The 16,252-nt window shown below is 38.4% G+C and overlaps 2 protein-coding genes across 4 annotated transcripts in view; one reads left to right on the plus strand and one right to left on the minus strand.

Moving 5' to 3' along the window:
• PDE6H (phosphodiesterase 6H) overlaps nucleotides 1-16,252 on the plus strand; it is a 175,846-nt gene that overhangs the window by 67,433 nt on the left and 92,161 nt on the right. The window lies entirely within an intron of this gene.
• On the minus strand, nucleotides 11,560-15,643 carry MGP (matrix Gla protein). The gene is made up of 4 exons (XM_003816517.6): nucleotides 15,394-15,643; nucleotides 13,880-13,912; nucleotides 12,640-12,715; nucleotides 11,560-11,949 (listed from the first exon to the last, which is right to left on the minus strand). The coding sequence occupies exons 1-4, from the start codon at nucleotides 15,452-15,454 to the stop codon at nucleotides 11,808-11,810; spliced, it is 312 nt and encodes a 103-aa protein (XP_003816565.1). The 5' UTR covers nucleotides 15,455-15,643; the 3' UTR covers nucleotides 11,560-11,807.

Here is a 16,252-nt window from a genome sequence, read left to right on the forward strand (position 1 = left end):
CAGAGACGCTTAGAAAATAATAGAAACTCCTTTCTTTCCTTTATTGTCAAACTCTTAGTTACCTATCTGCTTCTGACCACATTTAATTCACAACTATGGTTTCGATAAGACCTAAAGAATTAAATCAGTTGTCCAAAAAAGAATTTCCAAGCCCTAAATATGCCTACCTCAAATATATGTTATCTGTGCATATTAAGGAAGAGTCAAGATGGAGGCTTAAAATGCTAGATAGTTGCTCCTTACTTAAAGTTGTTTATGTGACTACTCACCTATCTAATAACACAGTTATAATCATCTTATTTGCCTACTCTCACATGCTCATTCTATCTTTCCTGGAGTGCCTAAATTCCTTCAGCCTGTTTCTGTATCTTAACCTACTGTCTAACCCTCTCCCTGTCCTGAGTGGAAGGGGCTAACAACTGTTTTTATGAACAGAAGTATTGGCTCTGTGTATTTCTCTCATTTAGGCATAGGTAACAATTACAGGATTTTAAGGTTTGAAGTTTCATTTGGCCTGACCATCCTTTCCAGGAATTCCCTTTTCTTTGTCCCTGTCAAGTGGCATTTCCCCTTGTTTAAATGTGTCCTGTGATGATAAGCTTACTCCAGTAGACATTTTCAAATGGAACTTCTGTCTTAGATTTTTCATTCGTTGAACCAAAATCTTTCTCTTTGTAATTTTTATCCTTTGTTCGTAGTTCTACTCTTAGGGTAGTATATCTTTTTCCTTTCCACGTGTTAGACCTCTGTAGGTTTTTACCTTGAGGCACACATGCCTTGTCTGCTTCAGATCAAATAGTATTCATTTCTTTCACCATTCGTCATGGAGCTTAGTTTTAAGCCCCTTTCCTTTTTGTATTGATTCTCTTCTAGATACAGTGCCCCTGGTCTCCAGAGTCCATCTCTGGGCTGTAAAATGGAGCCATGAAATGAGCAGGATATATATATGACCATACTAACTTAAGAGACACATGCACCTAAGCTTTCTAAAGGGAGAAGTGGGTTACATGAGATTATGGTGTGAGAAAATGTTAAACAAATGAAAGGGTCTACTCTTCCAATTTTGGCCCTCTTTGGTTCCAGTGACTGGGGCACAAGGAGAAGACATGAAAAGAGATACTGAAAATCAGTCCCAATTAGGTTTAGAGAAGTATAAGTGGAGATGAAGGTGATTTACATTTCATGCCCTTTCAGGAAGGAGTAACCATTCTAATACATCCTTCTCAAAGAGTGCATGTTTAGTGGAACATCAGCCAATGATGACTTGTGGAAAAAAAGCAGAGTGTCACCATCAAATGGGGAACATCGAGAAGCCTTCATTTTAGTGCATCCACCCATCCTAACTTATTCTGCAGGTCGTTTTGCAGTTGAAGCCATAAGGAAGGCAGTTTGTCACTTCTTTTTGAAAGCCCAGGTTTGTGTGTACCAGCATTAGCAAAGCCAGGAAAGCATCTTTGGTAGATACACTAACTGTGCTACAGGGTGGCCTCTCATGAAAGATCCTGGAAACCTAGAGGCTTATGAATATGGATACTAGAAAAACATTGTAGACTTTGTAGGGCCAATTCTAGAGTTTGAATATCTAAAAACTCACTTTATCATATCAAGGTCTTTTTTAGCCTCTACAAGTAATATCTGTTTTTAACATGAAGGAAATAAATCATGCAATGTTTAAAATTGCAAGGTATGTGTATACCAGGCAGCACAGACCTAAATTATGACTTTGAAGTTTTCTCACTGCAACATTTACAAACCCAGTCCAGCTTGTGGAAAACCATGGACAGATTTTGGTTTGGCTCAGGGCCTTCTTTTCATCTTCCAGTTCACTGAGTGCAAAGGAAAAAAAAAAAACCCTGTAAATATTTTTGAAGCACAGGTTTATTTTTCCCTCTTGCAAAATTAAAATTGAATTATTTAATTTTATCCAAGGGAACTAATTTGTTCTAGACAAGAGACCGACTCTCTACCACTCAAAAATGCTTTTTAGACTCATTTCATGTTACTTCTGTGACTTTTGACTTTGTGATTTCCATGGAAGTCTTATTAGAAAATGAAAGATGATTGCAAAGGAGGTTTTCATTCTCAACATGTTTTCTAGCATTAGGGTTGGGTCTTCTCTTTTCTATATGGTTTCAAGTCTGCTCAGTTTGCACACATTGCTCTGTGTCCCTAGTCTTCCCTTTGCAAAAAGACTTTCCAAGCTTTTTACCTTTAGTAGCAAAGAGTGTGTTTAGATATTGACATTTGAGTTCCAGTGCTTGTTTTGCTTTTAATGACTTTAACTTACCTGACTTTGTTCCCACACCTCTTGACTACAGACAATACTGTTCCTACTCCCCATAGATGCAGTCAGAACCAGTGGAAATAAAGTGTTTATGTGACAGCACTAGAAGTAAATACATTTTTAAAAATGAGATGTTAACACTATACACCTGGGGCTACTAGAGCAGACTCATGAGTAGAGTCTGTGTGAAGAATTGGGTGTTTACTGAGCTGGGTCAGAGGAGGGTTATACTTCACTGAGATTGTGTCTCCTCTTTCTCTCATTGCAAACCCACATGTACACCCACACACCTCATCTCTATTCTAGGTCCAAGTCTGCAACTGACATTCTAGTGGTTAGGCCTAGTGTGCTTCTCCTTCAATCCAGTCCTGGACAAATGCAGGTTCTCCAGGAACTGGTAATTCTGAGGGGTCCAGATAAACTACACGTTTCTTTTCATTTGAGGAATCTCTCAGAAACCATGTCAATCTGGGTCTATTTTTCCCTTACATTTGGTTGACAGCTTGAGAAACCTGGATTGCTGTTCAGCCAGCAAAGAACGTCTTTACGAGTTGGTAGCCTAGGTTGCTACTTTATAATATGATTTGAAAGGTACTTGAAGGCCCATGCTCCAAAGAATCTTGTTCCAGAGCTTGTTGGGGTAGCTTTAGGGTCACTATTTGATGCCAATTTCTTTGGGTCAACATGGTTCTCTCCAAATTCCATTTTTACAAAGCAGACATTTCCTTGGGAAGACTAAGGCAGCTTGTTTTGGCCTGTAGGTGGGAAGGGAGTAGATAGAAAAAGAGACACTAGTGTTAAATTAAATGAAATTTGGCCTAAAGCTGCCTCCATATGTAGCAAACTGTAACATAATATGTAACCATATGTAGCAAACTGTAACTTAATATGTAAATACACTGCAATGTAACTTGCAGTGAGTATATTCTTGTCATGACTGATTGAGTTTTGGCCAATCATAGCAGCTGAGCTTTCAGCCAATCAGGGCCTGTAAACTGCTTAGACATGTCCAAATGAGGCAAATGCAGAGCTGTCACCAATCAGGCTATTTCTGCACGTCACTTCCTTTTTCTGTCTATAAATACTGCCTGCTCATATTGCGGAATGGAGCTTTCTTAACCTTTACTGCTTCAGAATGCTGCCTGATTCATGAACTGTTTCTTTGCTCAAATAAACTCTGCTAAATTTAATTTGTCTAACTTTTTTTTTTTTCTAGAATGAGAAAGTCTGGATGATTAGACAAGATTTTTTTTTTTTTGGTTGTCATAGTTCTATACCAGACTGACCTGATGTCAGGCCCCCTATGCCGAAGCTCATGATACAACCTGCCTAACATGGACTCAAAGCTCTAGGGTGGGGAAGAGTGAGGAAGCCTGGCCTGGGAAGTCCTATAAATAGCATTGCATAGAGGACACTGCATCTGATTCACTGTAAGCTTTTGATGAGCTTTCCTCTACCTTCTGTCCTTCTGGTCCAGTTAGCTGGTTTTATACTGGATAATATATTAGCTAATCATTTTGCATCACCTGGCAACTTGTTAGGCATTTTGAATAAGGGAACAGAGCTAGCAGGGCCAATTGACTGACCATACATAGTGCATGTGACAAATTTACTGGCTTCCTGAATCTGCATTGGGATTTCTGATATAGCAGACTAGACTAATGAGGATGCATGTGAAACAGCAGTGAATACAATTAATTTTGAAGTGAATTTTAGTGCCGAGCACTTCTCCCTGGCACTGCCTTCCCAGGCCTTCCCTCACCTGACCCTTTTGGCCTTTGCTGTTGATATATCTGTTTCTAATCCGTATTGGTTAACATATTTTATTCAAAGGCATACACAAAGGCATTGCCATCAAATTTTCAGGAGATTCATATCTCCAACAGATAGCTAATAAAATGAATGATGAAATTATCTCAACTATTGAATTCAACAAGATGACATTTAGATAGTGATAAAATACGCTTTGCATTTAGATGATAAAATGTGCTCACAAGTACAGCATGGGGAAAGATGTGACTTGCTAGTGCTTTATGTTAAAAATACCTGAAGATTTTAACAAAGGCATTGGTGAGAAGCAACTATGAGAAAAGCAAATACAGTCTTAGATTCCTCGTAGGTGCAACAAGACTTGGATCATGAACAGTCATAATTAGTTGCACTCTGAGACTATCAGAAAATGTGTTGTGCTTCACATTGGGTCCTGCAAGACAGACACTGATAAATTAGGATATAATCAGAAAAAGTTGCATGGGAGTGTGAAGGTATCTGAGCAACATATCCAATGTGGAAGACTGAAAAGAAGAGCAGAGAAATGAGTGAGTAGAATAGACTCATTCTGTTTTGTTTGAGAGAGACGAATTAAGGCCAAAAGGTTTGAATTGATTCAATATACAAAAACTAGGGCATCATGTGGCCTAGAGCACTTCATAACACATGTTTGCAAGTACAAACTGAATGACCATCTGCTACATTGGCCACATCATATGGCATAGAGTAGGCATATGATAAATATTTGTTAAATGTTACATACATGTAGGTGGAATGCTAGGAATGCTGTAGAAAGAAATAGTGGGAGGCTGGGCTTGATTAATGGTTCTAAATAGTGTTCTGCAAGATTTTGGTCAATGCCCTTTGATAAAAACATTGTATTGTCAAAGTATCTTGCAAACCCCTGTGCTAAACAGACTCAAACAAATTCCTTTACTTATGGACCACACAGAAGATTTGATATGTTACATTTAGTGTATTAAACATATATATATATATATATTTCTAAGAGGAGATATATAAAAACAATAGAACTTGTCTGGGCATAGAACAATTTTGGCAGCACACTGGACTGGAGTATTATTACTGGAATACTTGTTTGGGGAACATTGAACTAAATTTGCTTTATATTTTTTCCAATTCTCTTTTATGTTTTCAAAGAGATGGGTGCAGATTGCCCATATGCTTCTAGTAAACTTTGTAGTTCTAGACCTATCTTTCTGGATCCTGTGGCTGTTCTATAGAAATTTATTAACCAGGATAGTAAAAAAGTTATCTCCTCTTTTTCAGCTCTATAATTTCTTCTTTGGTATATTCTTGTGTTTGAAGTCTAATTCACTCCTAGGAGTAAGTACTAACATTTATGATTTTCTTGGAATACTTTTATAATACAAAATTATTATCTTTTAGGCCTTTCCAAGACTCCTCATAAGGAGGAAAATTCTCTCTCAGAATGTTTAGAAAACGTCAATGTACACAAATTATTTTCCTACTTTATTTATTATAGGTTTGTGGTCACAAGAAGTAGTCATTATCCTTAGATGAAATGGGTAGGGACAAATTTCGTGTATTGCTCTACCCAAAGTAAAGGAGTCAGAGGGTTTCTAGGCAAACACCATGAAAGCCTCCTGTATTAACCAAATGAGCAAAGAGCACATTTCTTGAACAGTATTTTTCAAAGCTTAACCTCATGTTTGAACAACCCCAGATGACTTACGTTTCTGGCTTTCTTAATTGTTGGTTAGCTTTCAATGCCTGAATTCAGAAAAATTAGAGATGGAAAAATCCCCCAACAGGTCACCCAGCTCATTTCTTTAAAGGAATTAACAGATGAATCTCATAATGTAGTCCCTGGTTTTAACGTTCTTGAGGATGGGCCGGGGTTTCATTTTAAATTCAGAAATATTGGGGCCAATTTCAGTCCTAGGATGAATTCAGAGGCCACCAAGAGAGGTTCCTATATCCTACTTCTGCTTTCCCATTACTCAGAATGTGTAAAGTCATAAACTGAGTAGTTAAGTCATGATAGATCTTGGCTTTTCAACATGGAGCTGACGGGAAGGGTAGATAAGAAAGATGCAACCACAAGACTGAAAAATGTCAGTGTCAGGGGAAGAGGGCTAGGTGTTTATATCCCTGCATTGACCAGTTTTTGGATACAGACTGCTTCTGGAGAGAGATGAAAATTGGGGCAAGATGACTTTCTTCAGTTAAGAGAGGTTTCAGGAAAGAGACTCAGGCAACTGAGAAAACGAATGCCTCAGTCCTGAAGGATCTGGGCAATGCACCACATCATTCATTACACCTACCCGTCGTGCTTGAGCTTGCTTCATACAAACTGTTCCAGAAACAGCTTCTTCAGGATTCTGATTGGTCTAATAGGAGGTTCTAGTCCTACTTTCCTGGATACTGTGGTTGTTTTATGCAAATGTATTTCCCAGTTTTAGTGTGATAACTATCTCATCTTTCCCAGCTCTATAATTTCTCCTTTGGTATATTCTCATATTTAAAGTCTAATTCACTTGTAGGGTCAAGCCAGAACACGTATGAAGGTTAGTGGGACTAACTATAGCCTGTGTCGGTACAGATGGTTGCAAGGCCACTGCTAATACTCATTGTTTCCCTCTTAAAAACTACCCATTCTAGATTTTGCTCACTCATAGCGTAACTGGTGGTCTTGGTGTCTAACTGGTAAGGGAGTTAGAGCTCCTTTCTTGAGAGTTGGGAGCTCCTGCACTATGCTCTTCTAGACCATGGCTGATATATCTGTCCATTTACTATCATGATTAGGCACAGACATATCAAGAGATGTTTCAGTGCTATCAGATTCACTTTCCCTCCTTAGATTGTGTAACAGAAGCTCTACCTTCTCCTGATGAAATTACCTTCTCCTGATGTCAATTACCCCTGTTAGGAAGCCCTACCTTCTCCTGCTGGCAATTACCCTGTTAGGAAGATGACTCCTTCATTTGCTGCCTGGCATGAAGGGCCTGAAGTTACTGTGAAGCTTTAGAACGTAAATAAGACTCTTCTTATGTTCCATGGTGAAAATATTTCCTCTTTCTAAACCACAATTTCCAGGCCTATAGATTGGAATTGTAGGGATTTAAAGTATAAATTCCTCATGTGGCTTACAAATGATGACAATTAAGGCCACTCCTGCTTCCACACCTTATTGTCGGACACATATAGTCTACCTAATGGGGACACAGCCCTATGCAATGCTTGGTAGTTTAGGGTATGTAACACATCCTGGATTAAGGTGTCTCATTCTTGCCAGTGAAGCAGAGTAGATTAATGTGTTTTGTTCTGAACTGACATTAATGGCCAGGGATACTTACTGGTGTAAGGAACATGGCAGAAGGTATATCTAGGAATAATCAGATGGGTAGCAATGTCTGGGTTCCAGAGGAGGGCCAACTAGGATAAAATAGAACCCTAGTTCATAAATAGAGGCAAATATAGGCAAAGCAGAGGCAATAGAGGCAAAGTTTCAGGGTTCCAAATCAGCATGAGTTTAGGATAGAATTCACTCTCATTAGAGCTCTGTATTATGACAAGGAAGCATTAAAATTGAAGAACTGATGGAAAGGCTACTAATGATAGATAATTAAGGACATCAAGAACTTAAGGTACATATAACAACAGATAATTTACAGATTCCCTCCATTCAAAGGATAAGGGTACATGGTGCTTGCATATATTTTACTAGTACTACTACTACTAGTACTACTATATAAGAATGTAAGTTTAGTTCCATTCTAGTATGAATTACTTTGGCTGCAAAAATTTCAAACCCAGTTGAGTACAAAAATGAAGATCATTAATTTTCTAGTCTTTTTTGAAACTGCATGCTGCTCAGCATAGGTAGCCATGGCCTGGTGGAGGAGAGGAAGAGTGAAGTGAGTACAAACTAGCCAGTGCTGTTTATAGTGTTTGGCTATGAATCCTGCAGACTGCTCTTCATAGGCAACTGTAGATGCTTGAGGTGTAGGTGTGACTCTCCAAAGAGTCATTGTCTTGCCATTTTTAATATCCAGACCATAGTAATAGTACAATACAATACAATAGAAATAGCTAACAACTATTGAGCACTTACTACATGCCAGGCAGTGTTTTGTGCACTTTACATATATTAATTTGTTTAATGTTGACAGCAACTCTAAGATAGGTACTAGAAAAATCTTATTTTGCAGATAAGGGAGTTGAGGCCCAGTGAGATTACTTAACTTGCCCAAGATTGACACATTCTCAGAGGCAGAGCTGGCATTAAAAACTAGGAGGCCTAGCTACAAAGTGCTTATTCTTAGACACTCTTCTAAGATGCAAATTGCTTTTATGGGTGGTGGCAGAGTAATCTGCTTATGTTGAAACACTCTTTGGTTCTCAGGCTAAATTAATCTACAGAAACACCTTACCAAGGTGCGCAAAGGGGAAGAGAATAAGACCTGTAACATGTTACTTTATGTGTCTTAGTTCTGAAAAACAAGGATATATCAAAAAAAGAAATTATAAAGCTGAGACGGTAGGTAGATAAAATTTTGACTGAGGTAGAAACTACATTAAAAATAGCTTCATCAGTTTGGAAAGTGTAACTATACACAATGGGAGGCTGGTAAAAATATATGGGCTATTTGTACACAACTCTTTAAGAAACTGGTTTAAAGAATTAGATTTTATGAGGTCAGTACAACTGAATTTCTCAAGAAAATAGAATTACCTGCCCTTGGGACAGTCACTTAAGTCACTTAGATTTTAAGCTCTCAAATTCTTCAACTGAAAAATGAGGGGATTGAAATAGATTATTGCTGAACCTCTTGCCAACTCCAAAACTATAAAACTAGTGTTATGTAACAAATAAAACAAGCTGGAGCAAGAGGATTCTGGAGCTAGAAGATGCTGGTTGACTCTTCACTATTTACCACCTGAATGATTGTCACAGATTTGGTTCCCTAGGAAGCAGACTCTAAGATTTAGAGATTTGTGTGAGAGTGGTTTATTGGGGAACAACACATGAGAGGGGTGAGGCAAGTAGGGCTAGCCAGAGTGAGCATTTGAATTGTGATGTAACTGCAGTATATGTCTGAGCCAATTTTACTGGGGAACTCTGGGGCTGGGATCACCGTTTAAATAGCCCTGCCTGTTTTAATGGACTTTTAGCTAAGATGGAGTCTAAGGAACTAAGGCTCCATCTAAGAAAGGGGGATTTACCTTCCCTTCGGAAACAACTAAAGAAACAGGCAATACATGTGAAAAAATGTCTTTCAAGACCCTGGACATTAGGCAATTAAAGATGACGATTGCTATGAGATGGAAAACAGAGTAAGTCCTATGACTTCTCCAGCCTATTGCCTTAAGGGAGTTTCTAGGCCATAGCTTAGGGAGAGGGAACCAAGATGGAGTCCAGTGGACATTTTGAGTTGAGGTGGAGTTGAGAGTTCTAGAAAAACACAGCAACTATATTTCACATGGCAAAATACTGCAAAGGAAAGAGTGAGAGGGATCCCTGGATATCAGTGGAGGGCACTCTCGTGCACACACAGAGGACTGATCGGCATATGTGTGTGGGGCGATTACCATCCAAGAGGAATAGAGGAAACAGTGGCTGCTGTTAACTCAGGGCTACGATTATTGTCATGGGACACTGGGCGCAGTGCTCAGAAAGGTCTTGCCTCAGTGTGGGGAAATAATTGCCTTAGATTAAATACTGATCAATTTTATCCACATGATTTAACGGAATCCCAGAGCAGAGCTCAGGAACACATACAGAAATAGAAGAATATCCAGTACACAAAAAGTCTGGCATCAAATAAAATTAAGCAAGAATGCAGAAAATTTTATTTTCTGCATTTTGGCATCAAATAAATGTCTGGCATCAAATAATATCTGGCGTCAAATAAAATTAAGCAAGAATGCAGAAAAGTAGAAAATTGTGGTTCATAAGTAGAATAATCAACCAGTCAAACCAACCCATAACTGACATTATGTTAAAATAGTTATTGGAACAATTTAAATGTATCAAAGACATTTAAAAAGATAAGTAGAGGTGTGGAAGGTATGAAAACATCCAAATCAAACTTCTGGTGATTAAAACCACAATGTCTGGCATGAAAAATACATTAGATGAAATTAATAGTAGATTAGATATTGCCAAAGAAAAGGTTAATGAACCTGATGACACATTAATAGAAAGTGTCAAAAATAAAACACACAGAGAAAAGCAATTTGTAAAAATTAAAATAACATCAGAGAGTTGGATTACTTCAAGTGGTCAAATGTGCATGTCATTGGACCCTCTAAAGGAGAGGAGGAGTGAGGGATCAAAGTATCTGAAAAAATAATGGCTGAAAATTTTTCTAATTTTATGCAATCCAAGAAGGTCAATAAGCCTCAAGAACAAGAAAAATAAGAAAAATCAAATCAAGATAGGTCTGAATCAATTTGGTCAAAAGCACTAATAAAGAGAAAAATGTTAGAAGCAGCCAGAGATAAAAGATGCAGTATACACAGTGGAACAAAGATAAGAATTACAACAAATTTTATATCAAAAAATTGTGCAAGCTAGAATTCAGTGGAATACCTTAAAATAATTAAAAGAAACGTGGCAACTTGGGATTTAATATACAGTGAAAATATCTTTCAAGAATAAAAACAAGCATACAAAACTTAAAGAATCCTGCAGACCTGAACTATAAAAAACGTTAAAGGAAGTCGTCAGGCAGAAAGGAAGTGACACCAGATGGAAAGAAGAATGAAGAAAACAGGAAATGAAAATTACATGGGTAAATATATGAGATCTTTTCTTTCTTTTCTTTTTTATTTTTCTGTAGAGACAGAGTCTCACTCTGTTTCACAGGCTGTAGTGCATTGGTATGGTCATGGCTACTGAGATTACAGGTGTGGCCACTGTGCCTGGCCCGGGATATTTTCTTATTATCTAAACTTTAAAAGAAATTATTAAAATTATTTAAAGCAAGAATAGTAAAAATGTAGCGTGGAACCTATAACAAATGTAGAAGTAAAAATATAACATGTAGAAGTAAAAAATAATTGGATTGTTTAGACTATTTACATATAATGTGATTATTGATATAGTTAAGTCTATAAACTATTATTGACAGTTTTTGCCAATTGCTTTTATTTGTCCCTTCTGCTTTCTCTTTTCCTTTTCCTCCTTTTTTCTCTTCTAGATTATCTTGATTCAGAAATGTTTTTGACTTTGATGCATAAGAGATGAAAAGCAAATGAAGGGAGCCCTGTATTTGCCACAATTTACAATAGGAAAATCCTGCAAAAAACATACCAGATTCCATTCACGGATTCCAAGGTAGAGAGGGTTTAGAGAATTTATGGCTGAGTGAGTGCCTTCTTAGCTTCCTTCTTTTTATGTAGTTGTTTTTCTAATTAATACTAGATATGAGATGAACAGAATCTCCTATTTTGGGTAAGGTGGGCCATGATTTAAATATCTCAATATTTTCCCAAAAGAAAGCAGATTTACAAGATGAAAGTATCACACCAGAAGTTTATTATGGAACAATCACATATGTTGACTCTCCTTTGACCCTCACTGCAGTGCACTTTCATTACTTATCAATCTGGGGGCGGGAAAAAGGGGTGCAGCCAGACAAGAGAATATACAGGAAACAAGCATTGTATATAAGTCTATGTATTTCAGTAATGCTGCTACAAGGGGATACAAAATCAGGTGCCAGCCTCCAGAAAGAAAGAGATTTTTTTTCTTTCCCCAATCTCATTTGGCCCCTCGGCGCTTCCTGAAGTAGCGATTATAGGCAGCATTGTATCCATAAACCATGGCGTAGCGTTCGCAAAGTCTGTAGTCATCACAGGCTTCCCTATTGAGCTCGTGGACAGGCTTAGAGCGTTCTCGGATCCTAGAAAGTGGAAGAAGAGGCCAAAATTGAGAAGGATACAGTGGAAAAATACAAAAATGGAAAAGAAGAAGAAAATATTGGAGAGACTTTCTCTCCATGCCCCCCTATATTAAGAGATATTTAAAGAACAGGGAGAGGCTGGGTGCGGTGGCTCGGGCCTGTAATCCCAGCACTTTGGGAGGCTGAGGTGGGTGGATCACTTGAGGTCAGGAGTTCAAGACTAGCCCTGCCAACATGACAAAACCCCGACTCTACAAAAAATGCAAAAATAGCTGGACATGGTAGCACGTGCCTATAATCCCAGCTACTTGGGAGGCTGAGGCACAAGATAGTGCCACTATAATCCAGCCTGGGCAACAGAGTGAGACTCTGTCTCAGAAAAACCAGCCAACCAACCAAAAAAAACCAGGGAGGGAAGGCAGAACAGGAGATTTTTTTTTTTTTTTTAAATGAAAATAGAAGTTTTCTTTCTGTCCTCCTTTCTCTCCTCCTTCCCTCTCCTTTCCGGATCTTTCCCCAAATAATTTTCTAATAATTCAGTTGTTTTCTGAATATTGCTTTTAAGTTTTTTGATTTTAAAGATACAATTAGAAATAATGTATATGATGAAAAAGCTGTTTCCCACTCCAATTCACATCTGTGATCTACACTGGGAAAAATGACCACTCCTCATGAAGTTTTGTTACTGACCTCTCTTGGACTTTAGCTCTCCATCTCTGCTGAGGGGATATGAAGGTATTTGCATGTCTCCTGTTAATGAAGGGATCTTAGAACAGAAAATAAATAAATGCAGTTTTAGCGACACATAGCTGGAAATATTTCCGTGAATATTCCTTGACACAAATATATTTGAAAGTGCCTTAACTTCTGCAACTCATATAAACAGAGATTGGCAAAAATTAAAGGAGAGTATAAAGTAGATTTCATTAACTTCCTGATCAAATGAAATCAGTCATCAATCCATGTGTCTTAGAGACTTGTCATATAGGCTTTGTTGGTTTTGCGTTTGGACGATCACTTTGCCTTTCTTAATTTCTGTATTTCTACTTGGTAGATTTTAAATTCCTTTTGAGGAGAAATTCTCTGTCCTGAGGATTTATGAAGCATAACTAGATTGCCGGTACATGAACAGTTTAAACACTATAAAAATAATGAATAAATTAAAAATGAGAGTGATGTGCCATTTCCTCCTATGCTCAGTCTTTATAAATCCAGCTATTCAACAGCAATCAGCTGGCTGGGTGTGGTGGCTCATGCCTGTAATCCCGGCACTTTGGGAGGCTGTGGTGGGTGGATCACTTGAGGCCAGGAGTTCCAGACCAGCCTGGACAACATGGTGAAACCCCATCTCTACTAAAAATACAAAAATTAGCCAGGCATGGTGTCATGGGCCTGTAATCCCAGCTACTCAGGAGGCTGAGGCATGAGAATTGCCTGAACCTGGGAGGTGGAGGTTGCGGCGAGCCGAGATCACGCCACTGCACTCCAGCCTGGGCGACAGAGTGAGATGCTGTCTCAAAAAAAAAACAAGGAAAAAAAACCCAAAAAAACCAAAACAGCACTCAGCTTAACGTGGCGCCTGTGGTCTCCCAGCTGACTTGGCGTCCAGCTCTGTGCTTTACCATTTGTCATTACTCCTCGTTTTCCATCTGTGCAGTTGACGTGGTGCCAATTTAAAATTTCCAAATGAGATTTTATGGCTTCTAAATATGTCGCCTGTAACTTAAATCCCATATTGCACTACTTCAAGCTTAAAAAATTGCTCCTTTGGCAATTTTTATAGTCATTCGATTTAAAAATTTACTTTAGTTTTCCAAAAGAGGCCCCCTTTTCCCTCCCTGTTATATATCTTTCCATCTTGTTTATTTAAAAATAAGAAGAGGTTCTTTAATGCAAGGGATTTGAATAAAGAAGTTAAATATTCACTTACTAAGTTCATAAGATTCCATGCTTTCATGTGATTCTGAAATTAAAAAAAGATTCATTATATCAGTATTTATCAATGATTCATTATGTTATTATTTATCAATTTAGACACTGTGATAGTTTAAATACAGGGATGGAAGAAGAGGAAAGAGTCTAAAAACATGAAGAATATATTTAGCAGTGTGGTTATTACAAATTTCAGGAATTTAGGATTTATGAGGTTTTTCTCTAGCTCTGGCCTTGCTGTGGATATCTCTATATTTTAGTTTCTCTGATGTTGAAGGAGGGAGTGGCCATTTTCAGCTAAAATTTCCCAAGGGCTATGACGTCTTCAGACAAGCAAAATAAGACACTTTAAGTGCTGTACAGAAGTCTCCAGAGAACCTTCTTCTCTGGTTTATTCAGAGCCTGTTTGAGAACAGGGTCAAAGGGGATTAAGAAGGATCCAGAAGACAGCCAGGTTTCTCCAGGCAAGAGAACTACAGGGCAGTTGCTCTGCTGGGCTTACTAGGGCAGGTTTCTAAGAGGGTTCCGAAAGCCTCTTAAGAACCTGTGTTAAATTGGCAGCCACAGAAACCACTAGCTCCAGCTGACAGCTCACCCTGGGCACGATGCCAGTTCAGAGAGAGAACTGAAACGATATCAAAGCAGAAGTTTTCTTCTTTCTGCCACTCTCCTGAGCACAGCAGGTAAATTTTGGAATAAGAAGCTTCTATTAATATTTGCCAGCAGTGAATTTTCTTCAAAACTTAAAAAGGAGGTGAAGAAATCAAATCCTCTGATACAGAAAATTTGTGAATACAAGAGTGAGAAGCGTAATCTTTATGGTTGTTAATGTAATTTAAATTTAAAATCAATGAAAATATCTAGGTAATTGAAACAAAAGACTGAAATAAGTAAATAACTTTGCTTCAGATTTCCTTTTATAAGCTTTGAACAAATGCAGGTATATTTAACAACATAGAGAAAACAGGCAAAATTTATTTTCTGACAACAGGAGTTATGAAAATGATTCTTTTCTAAAATTCTTTTGATGTAAAACTTTATTTTAAAATTAATTAACTGAACAAACATAGTAAGTTCATGAGATTGTCCAGTCCCTAGAAAGGGCTATACTTAATACTTCACATAAAAATGGATTTTCTCAAAGGCAAGTGGTTTAAACAATACCCTTAACCCATTGATACCAAAGTCTAAATAAATATCCTTAAAAACGAGAATGCAGGGGGCTGGGAATTTGGTATCTTCTTTCTGAAATATGAGTTTCTAGATATACAGAGACTTACCACTGAACGGGTTTGCCTGTTAAGTTGCACAAGACTCTGGATATTTAGGATATAAAAAAGACTTAATAGAACAGATCAGTTTCTGTGAAGACTGGGAAATGTGAAAGTAATGGTACTTTAAGATTATAACAGAGAAAGGGGGAAGAAGAGGAGGAGGGAGAGGAAAAATAGAAGTAAGCCAAAGTCAGAGGCAGAAAAGTAAACACAGAGAAATGGGAGAAAAGTTTCTCACCATAACACAAAGTTACTACCGCTAAGGCGGCCAGGATGGCAAGAAGGATCAGGCTCTTCATAGTTTCTTCCTGCAGGTCAGTCTCAGGGTCTTGTGTAGCAGCAGTAGGGAGAGAGGCTCCTACGGGATGTTAGTGAAAGGCTGTGAGGTTTTTATAAGAACCAGAGCAGTTGAGAGGGGAGGAACCAGTGGGAGAGGGCTGGAGAAGGTGGGGAAGTGTTGGCACTGAACTAGCATTGGAACTTTTCCCAAACAGTCATTCCTTCCAGATATTATCTACTCTGAGTGGGCAGTTTTCCCTCACTCCTGGACCTGACTGTGCTACACAGGATGCTGCTCTGGTGCAGAAGTTTTGGCCATCGTATGCTTGGGGACAGACCTGGGCAAAAGCCCACAGAGGAAGTTGCCACGAACACATGATCTACCCTCCTGGCCCTGACCACAGGGCTTTTGGGTTTGGTCCACAGACAGAGCCCTAGTGTTCTGTTTGTTACCCTGATTGATTGATGAGAGGTTTTGGGGGAGAAAGGACTTCACTTTCTTTTCTTTTCTTCTTTTTAATCTTTGCCTCTTCTTCTAGGAGAACTTCGCTTTCTACGCTGATTATAATTTAGACATCTTCCCAGTAGGGCTGAATCCTAGACCAATCTATCAATCCCAGACTAATCAGGCATTTGCCTGGGGATATGCATCTTTGGCATTTTTCCAAGGGTTCATCAGGATGGAGATATCCAGTGCCCCATGAGTTCTGTTTCCTTAATCAACACCGTTGTAACTTGCCCATCCAGTTTTGTGACATTAATTCAAACCTGTGCCCTAGTCCTCTTTTAGGCAGCGTATCAGTGCTGGAAAGTGCAGC

The sequence above is a fragment of the Pan paniscus genome, chromosome 10 (assembly GCF_029289425.2).
Source record: "Pan paniscus chromosome 10, NHGRI_mPanPan1-v2.0_pri, whole genome shotgun sequence".
In the NCBI taxonomy this organism is placed as follows: domain Eukaryota; kingdom Metazoa; phylum Chordata; class Mammalia; order Primates; family Hominidae; genus Pan; species Pan paniscus.

Bases quoted from the DNA above. Each gene is read 5' to 3' on its own strand.
- MGP (XM_003816517.6), bottom strand. From the start codon at position 15,454: ATGAAGAGCCTGATCCTTCTTGCCATCCTGGCCGCCTTAGCGGTAGTA. The intron at 13,913-15,393 runs GTGAGAAACTTT...TTTTAATTTCAG, and splicing joins GGTAGTAACTTTGTGTTATG to AATCACATGAAAGCATGGAA. The intron at 12,716-13,879 runs GTAAGTGAATAT...TTCTGTTCTAAG, and splicing joins CATGGAATCTTATGAACTTA to ATCCCTTCATTAACAGGAGA.